The 22,507-nt window shown below is 42.3% G+C and overlaps 1 protein-coding gene across 3 annotated transcripts in view; it reads left to right on the top strand.

Annotated features, from left to right (window-relative positions):
* The window catches only part of EP300 (EP300 lysine acetyltransferase), a 66,094-nt gene that overhangs the window by 24,808 nt on the left and 18,779 nt on the right, over window positions 1–22,507 (top strand). For all 3 annotated transcript variants that reach the window (XM_080575394.1, XM_080575393.1, XM_080575392.1), the window contains 17 exons: window positions 1,735–1,911; window positions 4,319–4,580; window positions 5,340–5,453; window positions 6,298–6,534; window positions 9,039–9,132; window positions 9,870–10,004; window positions 10,325–10,442; window positions 10,798–10,972; window positions 13,636–13,713; window positions 14,475–14,584; window positions 15,074–15,229; window positions 16,266–16,706; window positions 17,206–17,394; window positions 17,935–18,091; window positions 18,678–18,796; window positions 20,041–20,280; window positions 20,845–20,933. In XM_080575394.1, coding sequence (XP_080431520.1) covers window positions 1,735–1,911; window positions 4,319–4,580; window positions 5,340–5,453; window positions 6,298–6,534; window positions 9,039–9,132; window positions 9,870–10,004; window positions 10,325–10,442; window positions 10,798–10,972; window positions 13,636–13,713; window positions 14,475–14,584; window positions 15,074–15,229; window positions 16,266–16,706; window positions 17,206–17,394; window positions 17,935–18,091; window positions 18,678–18,796; window positions 20,041–20,280; window positions 20,845–20,933 — 2,891 coding nt within the window. The remainder of the gene's footprint in view (window positions 1–1,734; window positions 1,912–4,318; window positions 4,581–5,339; window positions 5,454–6,297; window positions 6,535–9,038; window positions 9,133–9,869; window positions 10,005–10,324; window positions 10,443–10,797; window positions 10,973–13,635; window positions 13,714–14,474; window positions 14,585–15,073; window positions 15,230–16,265; window positions 16,707–17,205; window positions 17,395–17,934; window positions 18,092–18,677; window positions 18,797–20,040; window positions 20,281–20,844; window positions 20,934–22,507) is intronic.

The raw sequence follows: 22,507 nt of genomic DNA, 5'->3' as shown, positions 1-22,507 counted from the left end.
ACGGAAGAGAGCCCTTATTGGTCTTCTGGGGGGAGGCAGGAAGGGCTGAAGTCTTCTTAACTGCCTCATTTCTGGCAGCAGCTGCGTGACTGATGTCCATGTGTGTATTCATTGTAGTGGAGACATGACGGTGGCAGCGCCGAACAAGACAAAGGAAGTGTTTTTAGTTCTTCCTCCTCATTGCGCAATTTGTCTGCCACATGTAGGGACTTTTTTCATTACTCTCCAGTGAATTACTGCTGTGTAATCGTGGTTATCGCTTGTGGGGCAAGAGGGGGGTTGTCCTCAAGGAAATTCACTTAGATATCTAAAGTGGCAGGATTTTCAGTGAGGTTTGTGCCCTGTTTCCTGTAGCATAGGTTTGATCCTGCTTTATTCGTAAATGCAAGTTGAAGGCCGTTGTAAAGGATTGGCAGAAGTTACAACCTGCGGAAGGAAAACTTCTGGCTAATCGCAAGTAATCTCTGGACTTATGGATTACTTTTCTGTGTACATTGGAGAGGCTTGGTGAGGAGCAGAACCAGGGTGCTTCCGCTACAGGAAGAGCATCTGAGAGCAAATAGAGGAGTGATAGGAAAGAAACCTGCGTTAGGAGCTTGTGTATACTTCTTCGGATCCAAGAAAATGCCCAAACTTCAACCAAAAAGTGTCAAATAGACTGAACATTGAGTCAAATGCTAATCTGAACTGAAACGTACATTTCTTTCAAGTATTTTTGGGCTTTATTTTTGTGAGTTATGGCTCTTTGAGGATCCTGACTGAGTAATGGTGAGAGCATGGTAATCTTAACAAAAATCTCAAATACTCCTGGTCCTCTATCGCTAGTTGTTTTGGTCTTAGAAGGCCAAATTTTCCATAAAAAATAGATAGGAATCGAATGGAAAAAGTTAAAGAAACAACTTCATTGGCAAGGTTGATAGATCCTAACTGTTCTTCGGATTCTGGAGCACTCCAAGGCACTAAACCATAGATTCTGGTAGGCTAAAACTGTTGAATATGCAAAGAGGAGAGGCACATTGCAGAAAGCAACATATAGCTCATATGAAACACGAATCTACTTCCCCTATAGATGAATGGTTCAATAGCTTCATTTGGTTAGCAGCGTTCCTTCCTGCCATCTCCTTTCACCTTGAGCACTGCTCACTGCAAACAAGATCCTGTGACTGCGTGATCGTGGGGTTACCTGTGCCTGTATTCTTGAATTGAAACTGTGGTGTGCTGCGCATGCAGGTGTGCATTATTGCAACCCTATGGAGGGGAGCTGTGGGAGTGCTGACAGTTGGGTAGGAGGTATTTGGGATAAGCCTTGCTGATATGTATGAAGGGGACATTTGTCCCCTTGTGGACTGTACACAGATGAAGGGAGCAGAAGAATTCTTCCAGACTTGAGTTACGTAGTCCATGGTGCAGATTTGTGATTGAGAAAGCTGGAATGAGAAATCCGTTGAATAAAATCTTAATAGTAAAGAAAGAATCAGGCCAGTTCTGACCAGACTTGACGTCAAAGTTGATAAATTGATCTTACTCTGTTTATAGGATCCCTGAGGTAGAGGAGTTAATGTGTGGTGGATGTGGATACGTGCACAAGAAGGGAACAAGGGAAGCATGTGGATCAGTATTGCGTTGCAGTTGTTTCATGGCTTTGATCATTCTTGCTTCTCTGAAGTGTTCATTTGCCTTTTGAGTTGTGAACTACATTATCTTACTTGAACATCTTGCCATTTTAATCCCTAGATGGGAATGATGAGCAATCCCAGTCCTTATGGTCAGCCATACAGTCAGAATACTGGGCAGCAGATTGGAGCCAGTAGTCTTGGACCTCAGATGCAGAATAAAGCCGGACTGCAAAATAGCCTACCGCAGTTTCCAATGGACAAGAAGCCAGTTCCTGGGGCAGGAATGCCGAACATGGTAAGTAGAACGAAGACTGTCTCCAGCAAATGTTGTAGCAGACCAAAGTGGAGCAGTGTGCAGTGCTCAGATGCTGCCCTGTTAAAGGTCTTGCAGCTGTCATACCCAGTGCGAATTCATGCTCTGAGTCAACGTGCAATGCACTTCAACTCCTGAAAGGACTGGTGTGGAGAAGAGGGCTGGGCTGTTGCTCTCTCTGTTGATAAGCTGCACATCTGCTCTTCACCCTTCAAACCCTGTTAGTAGAGGAAATGAAAAGGAGCTCCTTATCCAAAGTGACCTTTGCTCTCGGGTCCCATCCCTGCTCTTGGGGTTGGTTCCCTGGGTCTCTTCTCAGTGTGAATTCACCGTGAGGGTTGTTTTCCTGCTAGTACTCTCTGATGCTTTTGGGAGAGAAAAGCAGCTCTTAAACATACTACGTGTGATAGTGCTTAGAAAGCCCCAGTTGTTTGGGTTCTTGTGCTCTTACACGAACACATGCAATGCTCCTGATGTTGCCGTAGTAGCCCTGTCACTCCCCCTGTCCCTCCAGCACTGTTACAGCAGCAGGGCACGAAGAAGGGGGAGGTGAGTGGTGGGCAGAGTGGATGACCCAAGCTTTTATAAATTTTACAAGTTTACAAGCACTAACATTAGACTCCCTGGCTTGAGTTTAGCACTAGTGCCTAATGTTCTAGGAGAGCAACAGCTGAACGTGTTTGCCTCATTATTCTGAAAGTTTAAATTGACTGGGGGAAGACATACAACATTGTCTTACTGTTTTTTTCTTGCATATGTATTCTTGTTTGTGAAACAAAATCGCTCTTGTGAGTATAGCTTGTGTTTCTCACTGCTTCAAATTTTACATTGTTTTTTCCGCTTCCTTGGGGTTCAGTCTCTTGATCTTAGTAACTTGCTAAAAAAAACACTTTAAGGTAACTTTTGTGCCTTAGAACTCTTGAGGTTGAGCTCCCTAGTTCAATTTAATGTTTGCTTTTTTTAAAGTTGAGTATGAAACACTAGAATCCTAACGCAACCCATTGGTGTATGAACCAATAAAGAAGCAGCCAGAACTTGCTGATCAGTATCTCAGCTGTCAAACTGGCGTTCGGTGCAGAGTGTATAACTCTTGGAGTTGAGTTACTTCCCTGCTGGGCCTAGGAATGAAAAGTGCTTGCTATCTCAGTTGTCATTTGGGCAAAAAAGACTAAAATTGCAAAAAAAGGCAGTTAGAGTTATACTGGAGCATAGAAGAACCATGAGGGGACTGAGTAACTGGTAAAGTCTCCTTGTAAAATGGAAGGTTAATGTAGGTATTGAAGAGCTATGGAAGAACTGGGGTTTAGGAATCATTGAATCACAGAATGGTTTGGGCTGGAAGGGGCCTTAAACACTACCTGGTTCCACCCCCTGCCATGGGCCGGGACACCTCCCACCAGACCAGGTTGCCCGAATCCCCATCCAGCCTGGCCTTGAGCACCTTGAGGGATGGGGCATCCACGGCTTCTCTGGGCAACCTGTGCCAGCGCCTCACCACCTTCTGAGTAAATAACTTCTTCCTAATGTCTCAGTTACATGTACCTCTTTTTAATTTAAAACCATTATGCACGTAGTCGAGCTCTAAAAAACAAACAAAAAAGGAAATCTTCAGAAACATTCCCTAAAACCCTCTGTATGTGAAGAGTCCATTAGGAACAGAAGGCTGTTGAACTGAAGTGAGACAAGCAACACAGAGTCCCTGAGCCCCTCTTCTTTGTGAGTGCTTCTCACATTTCACCTGGAAGAAGCACAAAAGTCTGAAGACATAAACAGAAGTATGGAAGAAGTACCGGGTGTTGCCATACTTGACATTACTTCTCTGGCCTGCGTTATGCTGAAGTTGTGCTGCTTCTCCTGCACAGACTAGCAGATGCTTTCTCTGAATGTGTATGTGCAAGTTTCCTAATGGCAAAAGGTTCCCAAACTTCCCCTTCGTTATCCTTTTCTAGGAGTCCCACAGGAGGGGAAAAACTATCCATTTTAAAAGGTGTTTTCTTCCGCTAATGCAAGAATTGGGGATACAGTTTTCTAGTCTCTAAAATGAGATGATCATCTGAGGTCTAAGTGCTGTTAATATTTTTCTGGTTGAACTAGCACCACAAATTAACTTGTGAGCATGTGCAAAGTTAAATTCTGCTGGTCCTTGATAAGGCGAGAGCTAGAAATAGGAGGGTGTGGTGTGGGGAAGACTTTGTGGTTGGCAAGAGAAGTGCTGCCAGCACTGTTGTTGAGGGGTTGTTTAAAATGGGTCATCCAGAGCTGCAGATGGGGTATTCCCTTGGTTACACAGTGTAGTGATTCTTCATAGATTTTTTTGGGGTGCTCACATGTTAAATAGATGATTCTTAAATAGATTTACTTCTGGGCATTTCTTTTCTGCCTCCTCCAGGGCCAGCAACAGGCACCCCAAGTTCAGCAAGCTGGGATGGGGCCAGCAGCTTCACAAGGAATGGGGTCTGGAGCCCCAACAGCGGATCCGGAAAAACGCAAGCTCATCCAGCAGCAATTAGTTCTCCTTTTACATGCTCACAAGTGTCAGCGGCGAGAGCAGGCCAACGGTGAGGTGCGACAGTGCAACCTCCCTCATTGCCGAACCATGAAGAATGTCCTGAACCACATGACACATTGTCAGGCTGGCAAATCCTGCCAGGGTAAGTGAAGGAATGATTATGTAGACATCAACCTTTGCAAGACCGAAAAGGCTGCTAGTAAGAGAGAACAAATGAGCAGCTTGGGAAATTGATTTTCTATTTTTTAAGCTGTCTGTCCCCTTAGGAATGCATATGATAAACTTCTGAGTCTTAAAGTTCAGGCAGGTTAAGGTAAGATAACGCAAAGAAATGAATTAAGATGTTTTGCTGAGCTTTGTAACTCACTGGTAGACCTTTTGGATGCCTCCTTCTGATAAGGGCGGACGCAAAGGAGCAATCTGCTAGCAGGCTAGCAGGAGTCTATTTCCTCTAAACGGAAGGGAGAAATCTCAAGCAGTAGCTAGCCAGGAGTTCAGCTGCTTCTGGCACCGATGAACTCGTAAGTCTACCCTAGTAGCCAAAGAAAATGTGTGCTATCTTGTTGTTACCCTCCCTCATCTGGGTTGTGCCAGTGGCTGGCATCGTAATTGCTTGATTCCATCTGTCCAGTCCGTGATGTGCATGGTGTTATCCTCTGAGCTAGGCTTGGATGCATAACGTGGAGCTTTGAAGCAAGCTTTAATTGAGCTAATAGTGTTGGAAGGAGTCTAGCTACATTTTCAGGGCTAGTTAGTACTGAACTATTTAAAGTAATCCTTTACTGAACTGCAATATAGATGTGGCCCAAGAGAAGTAGTTGCTCCCTACCCAGATTGTATCGACCGTGTGCAGATGCTGGCAGTAGTTTGTAAAGGTTTTCCTTTCCCTTCCCTTCCTCAGTGGCACACTGCGCGTCTTCCCGACAAATCATCTCGCACTGGAAGAACTGTACGAGACATGACTGTCCTGTATGTTTGCCTCTCAAAAATGCTGGGGACAAAAGAAACCAACAATGTAAGTCTACTACAAATTTCTGCATATTGGATAAACCATAAAATTTATGTTAGGAGTTGAACTTGGTTGCACCCAGGCGGTAATGGTGATGCTCTTGAACCTGGGAATATGTAATAGGATTTTCTTCTTGCTTTAGAGTGGCAAAATATTTTTCTGTCTCTGATAGCTAGTGTTTGTGGAAGACTTCTAATTTCCAAATCAAAATCTATTGGATTTTCTCCACCACGTCTTTGAGCTGATGAGCTTCGGGAGACAGACATGCACATGCAGAGATGATTGTACCATTTCAGCCCTGATGGTCTTTGTTCTGTCTTCATCCGCTGATTGTGTCATGTTTCTTTCCCACCTCCCCTTTGTGTCCCTATGGGTCTTCCTGCCAAAATCTGCAAGATTTCTGTCCTCGTGGTATCTGTATGCTTTTTCATGCTTCTTAGTGTACACTTTGTGCTCTTCTCATGACCACTGTGAGCTGGGATGTTTCGTGTTTTAAGAGAATGATAAAATGAAAAAAAGTGACAGTGGCTACTGAAAATCTGTACCTTGCTGCCTTTAACCTCTGTGACCTAGGTGCCTCTGTTCTCAGTTTTGAGCAAACAGTTGGCCTAAATACTCAGTGTGGGATTTCTCAGCAGCTCAAAGGGAGAACAGCATATTCCTGGAATGACTGGTTGGGTCAAAATTTGTCTCTGTTTCATGACAGCTTTTCCAAACCTGGCTTCTTATCTGCGTAGTCCTAGAAGGTGGTGTTGCTTTTGAATAGCCAGTCATCTTTTTTTCCCTGTTTTTATGGATCTCTTTGGCTGCCTTCTGTTGTCTTTACTAACTTTTGGCATGTTTCTTCTAGCGCTGCTGGGCGGAGCTGCCGTAGGACTTGCAAATACTGGCTCGGTTGGTGTGGGGCAGCAGACAACGCCCAGCATAAGCACTACCAGTCAGATAGACCCCAGCTCCATCGAGAGAGCCTACGCAGCCCTTGGACTGACCTATCAAGGGAACCAGATGCAGACACAGTCTCAGGCTCAAGTGAAGAATCAGCAACAAGGACAGTCACCCCAGGGCCTGCGCCCTATGAATCCCATAAGTAAGTAGATCTGTCAGTTAAAACACAAGCTACAGGCAACTTTCCTGTACTATGTCTGATATGTTCTTACCTGAATACAGATAATTAACTTGCTAAAGTTATACCTTTACGTTATTTTAGACCTGAGCTATCAAGCTGCTCAGCGGAACAGGAAACATTAGAGGACCCAAATGCCTTCCCTTGCAAAAGAAGTTTTCTGTGAAAATTGTTTTCTTTGGGGGAAAAAATATTTTGGGGGAGAGTGATTTTCAAAATACCTTTATTTAATATTGTTTTTTAGCTTTATAATGGTATTGTTTTGCCAGTTTCAGGAGGTTTGGGAGTTTTTAATTGGAAATGCACACATCAGAATGCTTGTGTTTAAACATTCTTCCCTTGTCACTCAGACTGTAGCATTTGAGAGTTGTATCTCAGATGTGTAATGCTTGTTTTAAAAATGTGTAGTAGTATGTACAGACCAGCTCTCTGAATCTTGTCTTGTGGACTTAGGTAACTGTAAGCTGTGTGGCTTATTGCAAAATCACAGAAGACGACATGAGAAGTTTAATTGTACCCTGGCTGTCATTGGTGTCCAATCAAGTAACCCTTAATCATCGAATCCGATGCTGATAGTTTGAGATTACATCACAGGAATTTTTTTCACCCTCAGCTCTTAGCTTGAGTTGCTTAAGCAGCGCTGATTTTTAATTGAAAAGTGGAAAGATGGGCTGGTAGGCATTTAACCCATGCTTGTATGGGATTGTAGTGCTCCAGCCTATATGCTCCGTGACAAACTCTTGAATGGAGTGAGTGCTGCGTTAGCACAGGATTGCCAGTGGGAAGGACTGAGAGGTTGCCAAGGAAAGTAAGCAGCTGGTTGCAGGCTGCAGTTTTGATGTGCTGTTTCTGCACAAAAGAGCATCGTACTCCTGAGTTACTCAGGGAAAGACTCCTAGGCAAAGTTAATGAAATGACCGATCCTCATAGGTCACACGTAGCTTGTATACTGCTGCAACTTTGCCTTCAGTGTAAAAGGAGAGAGCCTGGTCTTAAAACAGGTAGATGAGATATGACTTTCTGCTGTACATTAGTGCTTTACAAATGAATGAATTTCTAGAAGGTCCAAAATGTTATAGCAAGGGGCTTAGGAGTTTGAAAGAAATGTTATCATTTTTTTGAAGTGAAATGGTTCTATGCTTCGTTTCTTTAAAAAAAAAAAAAAGAGACAATTTGGCCTGTGCCTTCTTAATTGGGCATTTCTTGTAGTACTGATTTAAAAAACAAAACAAAACAAAAAAAACAACTAAAGAGACAGGGTTGAAAAGTTCTTGGAGAGTGAAGAACTGGAGCTTAATGGAGAAAGTACAACCATGGAGAATGTGGACATTTGACTTGTTTCATTATTAGGAGTGGAAATTAGAACGGCTGAGGTAGGAATCATCAGCTTGTGGACTGACTGCATGCCAACTAGTTTAGAAGAAAGATCAGGATTTAGTGAGGACTCTGCTTTTGAAGAGATGCAGTCCTACAAAGATTAAATAAATTGGTTCAGGCAGTGGAAAAGGGAGAGGTGAGGCAGAGGTTTACAGTTGTCTTCTGTACCAACTTGTTCTCAGATGGCTAAATTTGTGAAGGATAAAAGTGATTAGGCTGGGGGTGGGCTGCAGAGAGCTGTATGAAGAGGCTGCTAAACAGTTGACTGCGATATTAGAGGTGTATATTGGACTTGCTAAAGTTAGTATCAGTGGATTTGTCTTGTACACAGTGTCTAATTCTGCTTGAAGTACAAATTCTGTAGGATTCAGATGTCTTAAATACATGTAAAGCCTGGTAAAGGGGTTTCGTGTTACTCAGCTTCACAAAGTGATCTATTCAGAAGTTCTGGGCAGATATACTCTGTATTTTTCGTCGTTATTTGAGTCTTAACTGTAGGGTGTAGGCACTTTTTAAGGTGCTTGAGATCTGCTGCGATGCAGAAAATGAGATGTTGGTATATGAATTACTAGTGCTTTTTCCTGCAGAGGTTTGTCAGATTTTCCTCCTTTTTAGCACAAACGCTGGAGTTAGCTTCCCTGAGTGTGGAATGAGTGAGAGGGGATCTAGCCAGATGTAGTTGTAGCTGATACTTTGTTTTCAAAGCCTTTGAATATCTATCCTAAGCCTCTGAATCACAGAAAAAACTTCTAAGCAAACAACAGAATTGGTTTGTAATGCTGGACCTTTAGAGGGTCACAGGAAAGGACTTGGGTACGTAACATTGGCAGCAAATGTAAATGGCTTGTTTGAGAAGTTCAGGAAGGCGTGCAGAAGAGTAATACTGCATGGTGCTTCACTTGGAGGTCACCAGTGTTGTGCCTCAGACTTTAATTTGGTAAAAGGAAGGGAGAAGTGGTAAAGAGAGCAGAGAGTAATTAAACTCCTTCCACAAAAATCAAGTACTTGAAAGTCTAGACCCTTGTTATTGCTGAGCAATTGCTGTTCTTGCTTAGTAACTAAGCTGGTTGTTTAATACTTATGTTCTCTAGGTGCAAATCCAATGGGAGTGAATGGAGGAGTAGGGGTTCAAACCCCCAGCCTGCTGCCTGACTCGATGTTGCATTCAACCATGAATTCCCAGAAGTAAGTTGTGTAATTCTTTGCAACCCAGTGTTTTGTTCAGCTGCAAACACTGATGACTGCCTGTAGTAAATGAGATGAAGGTGATGGGAGTGTGTGTAAGGGTTTGCACGCCTATGCTGCGAGGGGCTGAGCTGATCCTTGCTGCTAAGGACAATCGGCAAGGAAGCCGTGTAGTTGGGATATCTCAGTTCTTATCCTTTCTAGAGGTGTTGGTGTCCACTTTAACTGGGGCACTCAATGCTTGCAAAGTGACTTTCTTAGGCCATAGAGGTTATGGATGTTATCTGGATTAGTATCTGGGCAGATCTGAAGCGCTGGTGCATTTGCTGATTAGGATGGCATACCACGAACTTGCTGTTGCTCCACAGTGGGAGTAAGGGGTGAGTTGTTCGCTGAGGTGTAAAAGCGATCCTTGTGCTTAAGTCTCATGGCACTTCTTGAACAAACAGTGGGATAAATTCCATTGATTGCTATCTCTCCCTCTGGATTTTCTAGGTTTTGTTCCAGTTTTCAAAATCCTTGGGTAGCACAGCATGTACTGTTTCATGGTCCTCTTTAATCCTGAGAGGGATGCGTTGTTTTGGTGTCTGTGCAGCTATTTCTGCACAGTTTGTCCATTGATTAGGGAATGGCTGAACTAGCACTTTGTCCTAACATGATTCAAAAAGAGGCTATGACTGTAAGATGACTAAGCTTGGGCTGGACTTCCACCCTCAAATTCTTACTTTGTTTTGAAGCTCCATGATGAGTGAAAGCGCCAACGTTGCCAGTTTGGGGGCTATGCCAACAGCTCAACCATCCAATACTGGGATTCGAAAGCAGTGGCATGAAGACATTACTCAGGATCTCCGAAATCATCTTGTTCATAAACTGTGAGTAGCTAGCAACAAAACTAAGGGGCCAGAGTGTGAGTTTTGTGAGAGTTGGTGAGAAGGGAAAGCAGAAGCCTGACAGAGGTGCTCCTGCTCTCCTTGTTGTTTGTGGAGCTGCATGTGTTGCTCCAGGGCTGTCGTACTGGAAGTGTTGCACTCCGTACTCAGGCCATCAGCATGATGTGAGTGTTGAGCTGGGAGTGGTGGCAGTTCCTCAGTCTGGTGGAAGATTTGCTTGCTGCTTTGTGTTCCCATCACTTCGGGTTGGTGCTGAGGCCCTGGTTTGGAGACAACCTAATAGCTTGTGTTTTTTTCTTCAGAGTCCAAGCCATATTTCCTACTCCTGACCCTGCAGCACTGAAGGATCGGCGGATGGAGAATCTGGTGGCGTATGCTCGGAAGGTGGAAGGCGACATGTATGAATCAGCAAATAGCAGGGTGAGATGCTGTCCTCTGTCATCATTTGCACATCTCTGATCCCCTTTGGCAGTGACTAGAGAAGAAGAGGAGTGGAAGCACAGACAAGTATCCCAGGCTGAGGAAGAGCATGTGCCAGGGGTGCTGGCTTCTGCCTGGTGTGCTGGGACTTGGGGCAGTACCTGTGGTGGTGTGCTGTGCTTGAGACTTGTTGGGGTCTTGTGAAGGCAGCACGAAGGCAGCTCCCTGGCAGTACCTGCAAAGGAAGAGCTTCTCCTCCCCCCCAATTATTTTGATTACTTTGATTACTGTGACCTGCTGCCTTTACTTAATGCATGTCTCCTCTCCTTTCCTGACTTGCATTCCTCCCCTGCAGGCAGAGTACTATCACCTGCTAGCTGAGAAGATCTATAAGATTCAGAAGGAGTTGGAGGAAAAGCGAAGAACCAGGCTGCAGAAGCAAAACATGATACCAAATGCACCGGGCATGCCACAGGCTCCCATGAATCAAGGGCCCAACATGGGACAGCCTCAGCCAGGGATGTCTGCAAGTAAGAACAGCTGGGCTACTTACTGCTTGGTGCAGTGTGATTGTGTACTGTCTTTATGGTAGACTGAGCGTTTTGCCCTCATTGTTTCACAGATACCTGGCTTACTCAAAGTTAAACTCAGCTCCCTCATCTTCAGAAACACTTGCCAAGTCTTTGCCTTGCTCATCTATTAATTGATGACCATAGGTTATGTAAAATCTTATAGTCTTGTGAGCAAATTGAAATACTCTAAGCCTTTTTTACACTTGCTTTGAGGCTGGAGGGAATGGAGACCAAGTTGCACTCTTAACACTGGAGAACTTCAGTCTCATCACATTCACCTCTAAAAGTAATTGATTTGAAGATAACGCCATTTACTGCAGAATAAATATATTTTCATAATACTTAGTTGTGTGGTGTTTAAAATGATCATCACTATTACTGTTGTTGCTAAGCAGAGTCTGATAATTGAAGTGCTTCTCCTATTTATATTTTTGCCTTTGAAAGTTTAGATAGTGCTTGTTCTATGCCACATTTGTATTTTGGACAAATGGCATTTCCAGCGTGCAGTGAAAACCGGATTCCAATTTTTTTCCCATGTAGCTGTCTTCCATTACACAGTAGCTCTGTTACTTGAATTGACCCTCCTAATGCTGAACAGATTATTATTAGATTCCTTTCTACCCAGGCATTTGTATAATTAGAAGAAAAATGATTTTTGGAGAGGAGCTAATGATCAAAACTATAATGCTGCTAAACAGTGCAGTGTCTCTTTACAGCATTAGAAAGTGATGAGGCTTTGTCAGATATCTAGTATTTTTGCTTGGGTAACAGGTAAACACATAACTATTTCTTGCAGGTGATATTTCTCCTTAAAAATGGGTAGGGACATCTGCTGATGCTATTTTTTCCAGTTAAGTCCCGTAGACCATTAACATACAGGATTTTAATCTGTACATTTCTCTAAATAAAATGGCATTGTATACTGTGATTTAACTATACAGGAGAACTAATATTTTTAAATATTTCAACCAAAATCTACTTTAAGGTGACTTGTTGTGGTGGTTTAACCTGGCTGGCAGCTAAACACCACACAGCTGTTCGCTCACCCTCCCCCCTCCCTCTCTGGGATGGGGGAGAGAAACGGGAAAGTGAAGCCGGTGAGTTGAGATAAAGACAGTTTATTAAGACAGGAATATAATAATATAAGGAATATAATAATAATAATAATAATAGTGATAATGATAATAGTATTAACAATAATAATGTGTAAGAAAACAAGTGATGCACAATGCAATTGCTCACCACCCGCTGACCGATGCCCAGCCTATCCCCGAGCAGCCGGCCCCCCCACCCCGGCCAGCCACCCCTATATATTGTTTAGCATGACGTCAGATGGTATGGAATACCCCTTTGGCCAGTTTGGGTCAGCTGTCCTGGGTCTGTCCCCTCCCAGCTCCTGCTGCACCCCCAGCCTGCTCGCTGGCAGGACAGAGCGAGAAGCCGAAAAGTCCTTGGCCTGGTGTAAACACTGCTCTGCAACAATTAAAACATCAGCATGTTATCAGTGCTCTTCTCATCCTAATCCAAAACATAGCACCCTACCAGCTACTATGAGGAAAAATTAACTCTGTCCGAACTGGAACCAGGACACTTGTCTGTGATTCTGGACTGACAGCTCTAAAGACTGAAGTAGTCCTTCTTAAAACTAAGTGCAACAGGTCTGCAAAGCTCCGCAAACGTACTTCATAGAGATCTGCACTTGCCCCCTGCATGACTCTCCTGGGAGTTTTCTTCTCAGAAGGATTTTCTCCTTGATTTTTTCAGTCCTGTTTGTTCTTAATTACTTCACAGTTAAGAAATGAGTTAAGGCATCTAATGGGAACAGATGTATAGCTGTCAACGACACTAATAAGTTATCTTAAGAAGATAGGGTCAAAATTGGAATTAGCAACTGAGGAGGCAAAAAACTTCCCTTTCTTTTTCCTAACGCTACATAATGATCCAGTAGTTTCAGCATTATGCTACAAGAAGCTTAATCTACGTTCTTTCTTCCTTTTAAATATAAATGTGTCTGGGTAAATCCAGTCCTGGGTCTTTCCAGGCTTGAAGTCAGAACTGGGTATGCTGAGATGCATTATCAAGATGCAAGAGAGGCCTTTAAGATTAGTACTGTGAATTTATTTGCTGTAACTTCTGTAGAAGGCTGGCTTTCAGCAGCGGATGTGACATTAGGGCAGTTTATCACGTATGTCAGTAGCTCTCAGAATTCAGAGCTTTGATAAGTACTTTGAACCATATAGTTCTCAGAGTGTTTTCAATCTAGAAGTGTAGTAATGGCATAGAATGGTCTGTAGAAGTTCTTGTGGTCTGGAATGCTCATGAGCTGCTGAGTTTCTCATTGTACTTTGACAACATACTTCATATTTGTCCTTAATTTCCAAAAATCTGTCTCTAAGTCAGAACACTTTCCCCAATAGGATATGCTCATATTTTCAAGGAGGCTTCTGTTTTTTGGTCCACAATTCAGGGACTCTTAAAATAAGAGTGCTTAGAATTACTGGACAGTGGCTGTGCGTTTTTTATATGTGGATTTTGGCGTGTAATTTTCATTAACATGTTCGGCGGATAAAACCTGGTGGTCTCTAAATGTCATAATCTTATTCCAATGTCTTTTTTTCCAGATGGTCCTCTTCCTGACCCAACGCTGATACGTGCCAATGTGCCAAACCAGATGATGAACCGCATGCAGGCACAGCCAGGTAAATACTGGAAGAAAACTTGCTCCTGTGATTGTAAAGGAATCTTGCAGCTGGGCAGCTCTTGCTGTAGCCTTTGTTTCACCTGCTCTTTTTCTATTTGACCAAGAAAAGAGATTTCTATACTTTATGATACATGCATATACTTTATAATACATGCATAATGGTGTTTCATGATCTTGGGAATTTGAGCTGATGGTTAGCTGCTTGCTTTGTTAAATGAAGAACTTTATGCTTTTGAAAGTTCTGTTTGTGTGAACAGAGGATGGTGGGGTCAGTCAGACACGGTGGGCCTAGTCAGCTTAGATGAAGATGCGTCCGTAGCTGAGGTAGGATGGTGAGAATTACTGCTCAAAAGGAAGGGGTGCAACCTCTGTTATATGTATGAGAAGTATTGTTGCCAACATAAAAGGCACTTAAGGAAGTGAAGATTTACAGTCTGAAATTCAAGAAGTGAATTTCTAATAATTAAGGTAACGCAAGCTTTCTGAAGCTATATGTGGAAGTAAGTCTGTCGGGAAAAAAAGCCAGTCTGTTCTGAAGGAGTATGGTATCTATGTCACTGTCACTTGATATTTAAAATTGTTCAATGTAATTGGTCGATAGGCAGAGATATTTCCATTACTGTATTGCATGCTTGAAAACTAATTTAAAAAAAAATAACTGGGAAGAAACTAACAGCATTTCTTCTGTGAATCTTGAATGGTATCTGAATGAAAATTCAGGCCTTTGCTCATAAGTGTTTTTTTGGCACAAATGCGCAGGAATGAATCAATTTGGCCAGATGAACATGCAGCTGTCGCCGATGGGACCCCGGCAAACCCCTCCTCTTCAGCACCCTGGACAGCTAAGCCAGGCTGGGGCCATGAACCAGGTCAGTGCGCGCTTCCTTTGGCCAGGGCACTGAGCTTGCAGGATTGCTGCCATTGGCTGTGCTGCCCTTAAATTAGGGAAAGAAAAATGAATAAAATTCAAACACTTCCTGCGTTCTGTAGACACTTCTTTTGCATTGTCACTAAAAGATTTACTTGCTCTGTGGTTAGCCTTAGATCTTGGTGATTAAAAAAAACAAGTGATTCCATTCACTGAAAACTAAGTTTAAGTGGGTTTGGAGGCTGTCAAACCCTTGAAACAAGGAACAAACGTAAGGCATGGTTCCAGACTGAAATCAGCATCCTGTTCATTAGCCGACAGGGGAAATGATCATAATTTGTTTTTTGAAAGGAGCTATAGCAGGTTTTCCATATTGTATTCTACATGTAAGTGGCAAGCATCCATTTCTGCAACAAGAAAAATGGTTTTTTTGTAAAATGTTAAAGGTATATGCATGTTGTGTGAAGTGGGTTTTTTTCTCTTCCAACAGATGGGATTTCCTTCACGTATGCAACAGCCAGGAGTTGGCCAACCTTCTGGTCAGAATCAGTTTCTGCAACAGAACCCGTTCCCTGCTTCTTCTCCAGGAATGAATGCAGCGAGCATGCCTATGGCTCAGCCTGGCAATCAGACACCAGTTTCTCAAGTAAGCTTGTGATTTTTGGAAGTGGGTGTCAGTGGGCTGTATCATATACTGGTTTAATCGTTCAAGTTTGTAGTAACGGAGAAGAACTTGTTTTCTTAAGATGCTGCTGGAGTTACAGTCAACTGAATTCACTTATTGAGACTCAGCATTTTCTTGGCTGTAGTGCTGGTAATGGCAGGGGTGAAATGTTACTGGCTTGTTCTCAGGTTTAAGTTTTAAGTGGCAGGATTTTTAAGTTTGTTTTTCTGGAGCAAGGAAGAAATTGTTATTCAGCATATAGTAAAGAATTTCTTGCTTAACAGCAGAACCTGAGAAATTAAGAGATGCTGAAAGAATAAGTCACATAAAGGCGTGTCCATCCAGGACCACCAAATGTGTGGTGTTGGCTTTGGGGAACAGGAGGGTTGTCGCTACTAAAGATCTGAACTTACAGTCTAGCAGTTTCCTTTCTGTCCTTTCCCTCTCCATTTTCAGCAAGAACCTTTCAGGCCAGGAAGAAGTAGGGAACGTCATTTTGCTTCTCGTTGATGGTTCTTCCTAGTTTGCAGGCAAGATTATTGTGGAGTGACAGCTTTTTTTTCTTGACCAATACATTTATTTATAATCTCAGTGCAGTTACAGCTGTACTTCTGATGATAAATTCAGTTTCTAGTCTTGGGGGTGGGGGCACACTAAGTATATTTGAATCCTTTTTTTCCACTGTGGTGCATTGCCCCTTATTGAGGATGTACATATCTGCATTTTTAGAAAGAAATGTTTTGTGAACTGGAAGTGTAGGTGCTCCGTTCTTAAGATATTTTGAGTATTAGTTGCTCAGTTGAAACTTCTCTTCTAGAGCTGAATAAACTATAAAACAGCTTTATGTTCTATGTTCATGCGGAGCAAAATAAATGGCCCATTTCTCCTCTTGAACTAGTCTAAAAAATGTTTATCACTTCAAAAAGGGCACCAGTAACGGGGGGAAAGCTGCCATTTAACAGTAACTTCTCTCCTTTTCTGTTCAAGTTTTAACAAATGTGTACTTGTTTTCCCATAGGCACAAATGACCAGCTCTTCCTGTCCTGTGAATTCTCCTGCAATGGCTCCGGGTTCTCAAGGGAGCCACATTCACTGCCCACCTCTTCCACAGCCTCCCATGCACAGAAATTCTCCTTCTCCAGTACCTAGTCGAACCCCAACACCTCACCACACGCCCCCAGGCTTGGGATCACAGCAACAGCAGGCAGCAGCAGCACCAACCACTGCCCCCACCCCTACTCCTCAGGCGATGCCACCTGGGCCGCAGTCGCAAACTATGCACCCTGCTCAAAGGCAGACTCCGACACCTCCGCAGGCACAGCTGCCTCCACAGGTCCAGCCTCCAGTTCCCGTTACCCCCTCTGCAGAGCAACAGCAGCAGCCCTTGTCGCAGCAGAGCACGACTGCGTCTGTTCCCACACCAACAGCACCGCTGCAGCCTCAGCACCCCACAACACCTGTAAGGAACTATTTTAATTGTGCATACGGTCAAGTGTAAGGTTTAGTTCTTCAGTTAATGTTCATTTTTTTGTGCGACTCTAGAAGTAGCTCTTGGGAGGCTTAATATAAAAAAGTTATTGCATTTGGGAAGTAACATTTTTGCCTCAAGACAAGTCTATAGGTCACCTGGTGTTTCCGCAGAAGTATTTTTCAGGCATATTTAGAAATTTGCTGTGAAGCATGCATGAGACCTTCAGTTATATCTACATACACACAGTGATGGTGTACAGTGAGGAACAATATGATATTATCTATATGCTAGTTCTTCCAGTGCACATGTCTGTGTTTTTCTGTAGCTGGAGTTGTGTAGCAATATGTACTTCAGGTTAGTCAAGCAGAAGTACTAGAGTGCATTTAAACTTGGTGGAAATAAAGTATAGGCAAAAGGTAGATTAGAGCAAGGAAAAACAATAGGTTCACTAGAAGCCTATTTGTAATGTGTATTTTTTCCTCCTCAGCTTTCACAACCAGCCGTAAGCATTGATGGGCAGGTATCCAACCCCCCATCCACCAGCAGCACAGAAGTGAACTCTCAGCAGACTGCTCCAGAGCAGCAGCAGCCACCTTTGCAGGAAGTGAAAATGGATATTAAAACAGATGAGGGGGAACCAGAACAAACAGAGCTGCAAATGGAGGAGAAATCTGAAGTGAGTTTGTTGGTCTGTTGTTGGGTAGAATATCTTCATCTAGTGCTGTTAGATGCTCCGTCTCCATAAAAGCAATTCCTCCCAGAGTTCAGTGAGGGCTGTGGATGCTACCAGCTGCTGCTCTTTTGATTGTCATCTCCCCTCCCTCTTCCTAAAGAAGGGTCTCTGTTTTGTGGTTGTATATGACAGGCTGCTTTACTAGTCCATGACAACCTGACAGTGAGGAGTGTGGTTGCCAGCAGTGTCCTTCTGGCAACTGCAGTGCAGGAGAGACCGTCAGACCTGTGTGAGGAGCAGGATGAATGCCCTGGGTCTGCTTGCAGCTCAGAATTGTTCAACAGTCTATCACTGCTACTACAGTAGTGCTTAAAGATATGTTCTTGCCTGTCTGATGAAGTTTTAGGCAGGTTATGACTACAAAGTAGACAGCCTTAATCCTGGGGAAGACTGGTGGGCAAGATAGGGGAGAAATTTAAAGGACAGAAAACATGGCTGGATGACTCTGCAGGCAGCTGTGACAGGCTATAATCTAATTTTCAGGTTAAAGTAGAACCAGTTGTGGAAGAATGTAAACCAGACCCAATGGAACAAGAGGAGAAGAAAACAGAAGTGAAGACTGAAATACCAGAGGGGGAAGAAAGACCTACTACTCCAGCTACTCAGTCTTCTCCAGCAGCAGGACAGTCTAAGAAAAAAAGTAAGTGGGAACGCTGACTGAAATTCACTCGTCTGCCTAGAGAAATCTTGAGAAGGGGTTGGGGGAGATGGGGACTGAGCTTTCTTCAGTGGTAATCAGTAGGCTTATGTGAATTGGTTTTGTGGCTCTTGGACAAAAATGCCTAATATGTCAACTTGTAATTGGCTTTGGTCAAGTTCTTAAGGCTTTAGTATTAAACATTAAGTATTAGTAAAATGGTTCGTACAACAGAGATTGGAGAGACTTCTGTTGTAGATTGTCTCGACAAGTTATTGCTGTAAATTCCTGTAACATCAGAGAGGGGCCATATTTGAAATGAAAATTGGCTCTTAAATTTAAGTGTCTTCCTATTTTGAAACATCTTCCTATTTTGAAACAAGATCCTCTTAAATGTTTTGGTAGTTTCCTTATGTCCAGGTGATCGTTTTAATGTCCTACTCAGAACTTAGTGTTGAGAGGATAAACAACCCATGCTAAGTATCTTATACGCGTTGCTTTGCCTGTAGTCTTTTCACACACCACATTTTCCCAGCAGGTTTCTTCCTTAGACATTTTTATCTTTCTAATGTTGATTGTTTTTCAAAAGTTTTCAAGCCAGAAGAGTTGCGGCAGGCACTTATGCCAACACTGGAGGCACTTTACCGTCAGGATCCAGAGTCTCTTCCATTTCGACAGCCTGTGGATCCCCAACTACTAGGGATTCCTGTGAGTTTCTTAGCAAGATATTTTCCTGGCTTTAACCCAGAACTGCTACATTATGACACATTACTTGAGAACAGCTTAGTCTGTCTTGTTACCACTTCTGTGTTGATGTGTTTGAAGAGGTTTAACTTAGTGGAACATATGATGTTTGAGTTAGAGTTTTGTTTTTTTCAAAGGTTCATTTGGGTCTGTGTTCCTTTTGATAAATAAGCAGGTGTACCATCCATTGAAGTGATTACCACCAGTTCCCACTGCTGTGGGGGGGTTTCTTTTATGTATATTCCTTCACATTGTGATGCTTCTATCAATGAGAAGCACCTGTAGAATTCAGAGCTTTGAGTATGTAGGAAACTAAGCGGATTAAGACCACTTGAAAATAAAATTATCAGTGATTAAGTTATTAGCAAAGAAGAGACTACTCAACTTGTTTTTCTTTAGGCTGAATTTTCTGCTTGTTTTAGAGTTGTCTCTGGAAGAAATTAGTATTCTTTAACGGGTCTGTGTTTATACTCCCTGGATTGACCACGCAAGTTTATAATTTGCCCATGTGTGTACAAAGAATTCCTATTCAAATTGTTTGGGCAACATTTGTCTGAAAGGTTTTTGATTGGATGGCTTTATCCAGTTTTATTTTGCTGCAAAAATGCAAGACCTGTGTTATAGGCAGGCATAAGTGTTTCTAATGTTCTTGAGCAAGCTTTCAGCTGGCTGTCACATTTGGAGGACTTTCTTGAGACAAGCAGTCCTGAAACTGTTGAGGGGGGGGATTGGAAAAAGGCATTAGTTAGATGGAAAGATTTGTAGGAGGAGACATGACATCTTTTATCATCTTAATAAAATTATTGGGTTTTGTTAATAGATTAGCTGGTCTATTAAAAAAACCAAACAGGTTCTTTATGCTAATGTTCTTATGTATATCCTCAGAATCACGGTGGCTGCAAAAAACACTGCCATTTCCTTCTTTCTGTAAGCCTTGTTTTGCTGACTAAAATTAGCGGCTTTATTTCATCGAGAGTAGATGAGTGATGGAACCTGAGAAATACAGGAATAATGAAAAGGAAGTGCTAGGGAATGATATGGTATTGCTTAGACTTCACTGTGTGTCACAAGCAGCTTGACAGTCAAGTCAGGGAGGAACCTGTTTTTCTTGCTGTGTTCCAGAAGAATTTATATGCTGAGAATGCCTCTGCTGTCATTTCACAACATAGTTCTGGAGTAGTATTTTGATACACTTCTTGTTCTTGCAGGATTACTTTGACATAGTGAAGAACCCGATGGACCTCTCTACTATAAAGAGGAAGCTAGATACAGGACAGTATCAGGAACCATGGCAATATGTAGATGACATCTGGCTCATGTTCAATAACGCCTGGCTCTATAACCGCAAAACTTCCCGGGTATATAAGTACTGTTCAAAACTGGCAGAGGTGTTTGAGCAAGAAATTGACCCAGTTATGCAGAGCCTTGGTTACTGCTGTGGAAGAAAGGTAAGGAAAAGTCTTTCTTGTTCTTGTTTTTTCTGTTTGCTTTCTGACACCAAGGAGGAAAAATACAGCACTTGCAGCTGTTAGCAACTATGGTGTTTAAAAAATTCTGAAAGCTTACCAGGATTTAGTAATCTTAAGTGATCTGGTTTTAAGTTTTTAATGCATCTTCTAATTCTATCTGTTGCTTAAATCATATATTCACATATAAGCCCTTGGGGGGGGGGGGAAGAGTCAGTTACTGAAGGCTTATGTTGATTTCATTTAGTGCTAACCAGTTCATAATTACAAAGGAGACAGATGTTACTGCACAAATGCTCTCAATTTCAGTGTGTTGAGACTGTTGCACTTCCACTGTCTTGTTTTGATATGCTCTCCACGTTTGGAGAAGAGCTAACTTGAGAATAACAGCCCACTGAATGTTTCTTATGGCTCTTTGTAGTCTTGCTGTACTGTGAGATCTGTGCACAGGATAACGTGGTAATGGTTGGTGTCTGGGTCATGCTTGCTTGCTATGGAGAGCACGTGACATTGTATTAGTACTAAGATGACCCGTTCTCTTTGCAGTTGGAGTTCTCGCCACAGACTCTGTGTTGCTATGGCAAACAGCTATGCACAATCCCTCGAGATGCCACTTACTACAGTTACCAGAACAGGTAAGGAAAACTCACTGGGTGCAGTTTTGTGCATGCTGCAATCAATCTGTCAAAGGCATGCATGTATATACATATATACCCTCTTTATATGTGTACACCTTTGTGTTACAAAAGAAAGTTGCTGGAAGTGCCCTTGAATAGTTTACCCTGTGTGCTAGTGATTTCTTTTTTGCAAAAGTTGACTGTAGTCTATACTCTCTTGCTTGCAATAATGTGTGATGTCTTAATAAATTATCCTGCAGTTAGCTAAATCTAAATATCATATATGCTAGTCTGTTGTCTTTGCTTGCTACCATGCAGCAGTATTTTTCATGGGGAAAAAGACACATACAGCAAGTATGTTATATTCATTATACATATCATACTTGACAAGTCTTTGTTTTTCTTGTAATTTTAACCGAAGAACAAACATATTTTTGTGGTGCAAATCTTCAATGAAGATTTGTATATTCAGATACTAAGTAGATTGCTTGTTTTTTCTCCCCAAGTTGCCTTAAGGGAGCTGTCTTCAGTGGCTGTCAGCAGTTGTGTAAAGAGCTGTTAGTTCTACAGCTCTCTTAACTAATTTTTTTGACCTCCAGTTTATTGAAGTAATTAAGCCTTATTTCAGTTCTTAGGGAAGTTTTCTTGCTAGGCTTCTGTTTGCCAACTGAGGGATTGAGGCAGGAAGAAATAGACTTTGACACTCTCCTATCCCCATGCCTATTGCCAGAATGTACCTGTTAGAAAAGGGATGGTTACCTCCAAATTATGTTTCCTCCATCTGTTCAGTTCCTGCTCTGTTCTAACACCATTCAAAAACAGCAACAAGGGAAACACAAAGATTTTTACCTGAAAGTCAAGATTTTGCAAGAATTATAATTTTCTTAAGCACTTGGTTAGGTAGAAGCAACCAAAGAGCTGTAGCGTATATCTGAACCTTCTTAGGCTTCATGAAGTTTTATAGCAGTGAATGGAGGTTTTTAGGAATGAAGTAGGAAACTGATTGTAGTTTGAGTTTGCAGAGTCCCATAACTTCTGTATTCTAAAAGTCCAAAATTACAGTAAGCTCTGTATTACGTATCAGTATTTTCTACTTATACTTATCTATGATCACACACTGGATGGACCAAAAGACCAGTACTCCAAAGTCTGGCATGCTTTACATGCTTTCAGATGTTAGAATGGAACGTTAACATGTGCACATGGGACTTATTTGTATATAACAATATACACACATACACGTATATCCGTAGACTGAAGTGCACAATTCCAGAAGCACTATTCTGTGCATCACCTCAGATGAAGACTGGGAGAGAGGGTTGAGACCTGTTCATCTTAGCTTAACAGCTGCTATAGTGTTGGTTTGTGTAGCTTTGCAATAAAATGTTGTAACTGTTTTTAGATGCCTTGTGCGCTCAAGATGCCTTGTGCACTCAATTAACATGCTTTAGTAATAGAGAGGCCACAGTTTCAGAACACTACTGAGGGCTGGGGTAGAATCTTGAATTAACCACTGCTTTTTTCCAAATGTAAATGAAACTAAATGAAACCTTTCTGTGATGCTTACTGTACTGATACTTGCACTGTTCTAT

This window comes from Anser brachyrhynchus (genome assembly GCF_964034855.1).
Source record: "Anser brachyrhynchus genome assembly, chromosome: 1".
Taxonomy (NCBI): Eukaryota; Metazoa; Chordata; class Aves; order Anseriformes; family Anatidae; genus Anser; species Anser brachyrhynchus.
This window is presented reverse-complemented; position numbering and strand designations above follow the sequence as displayed.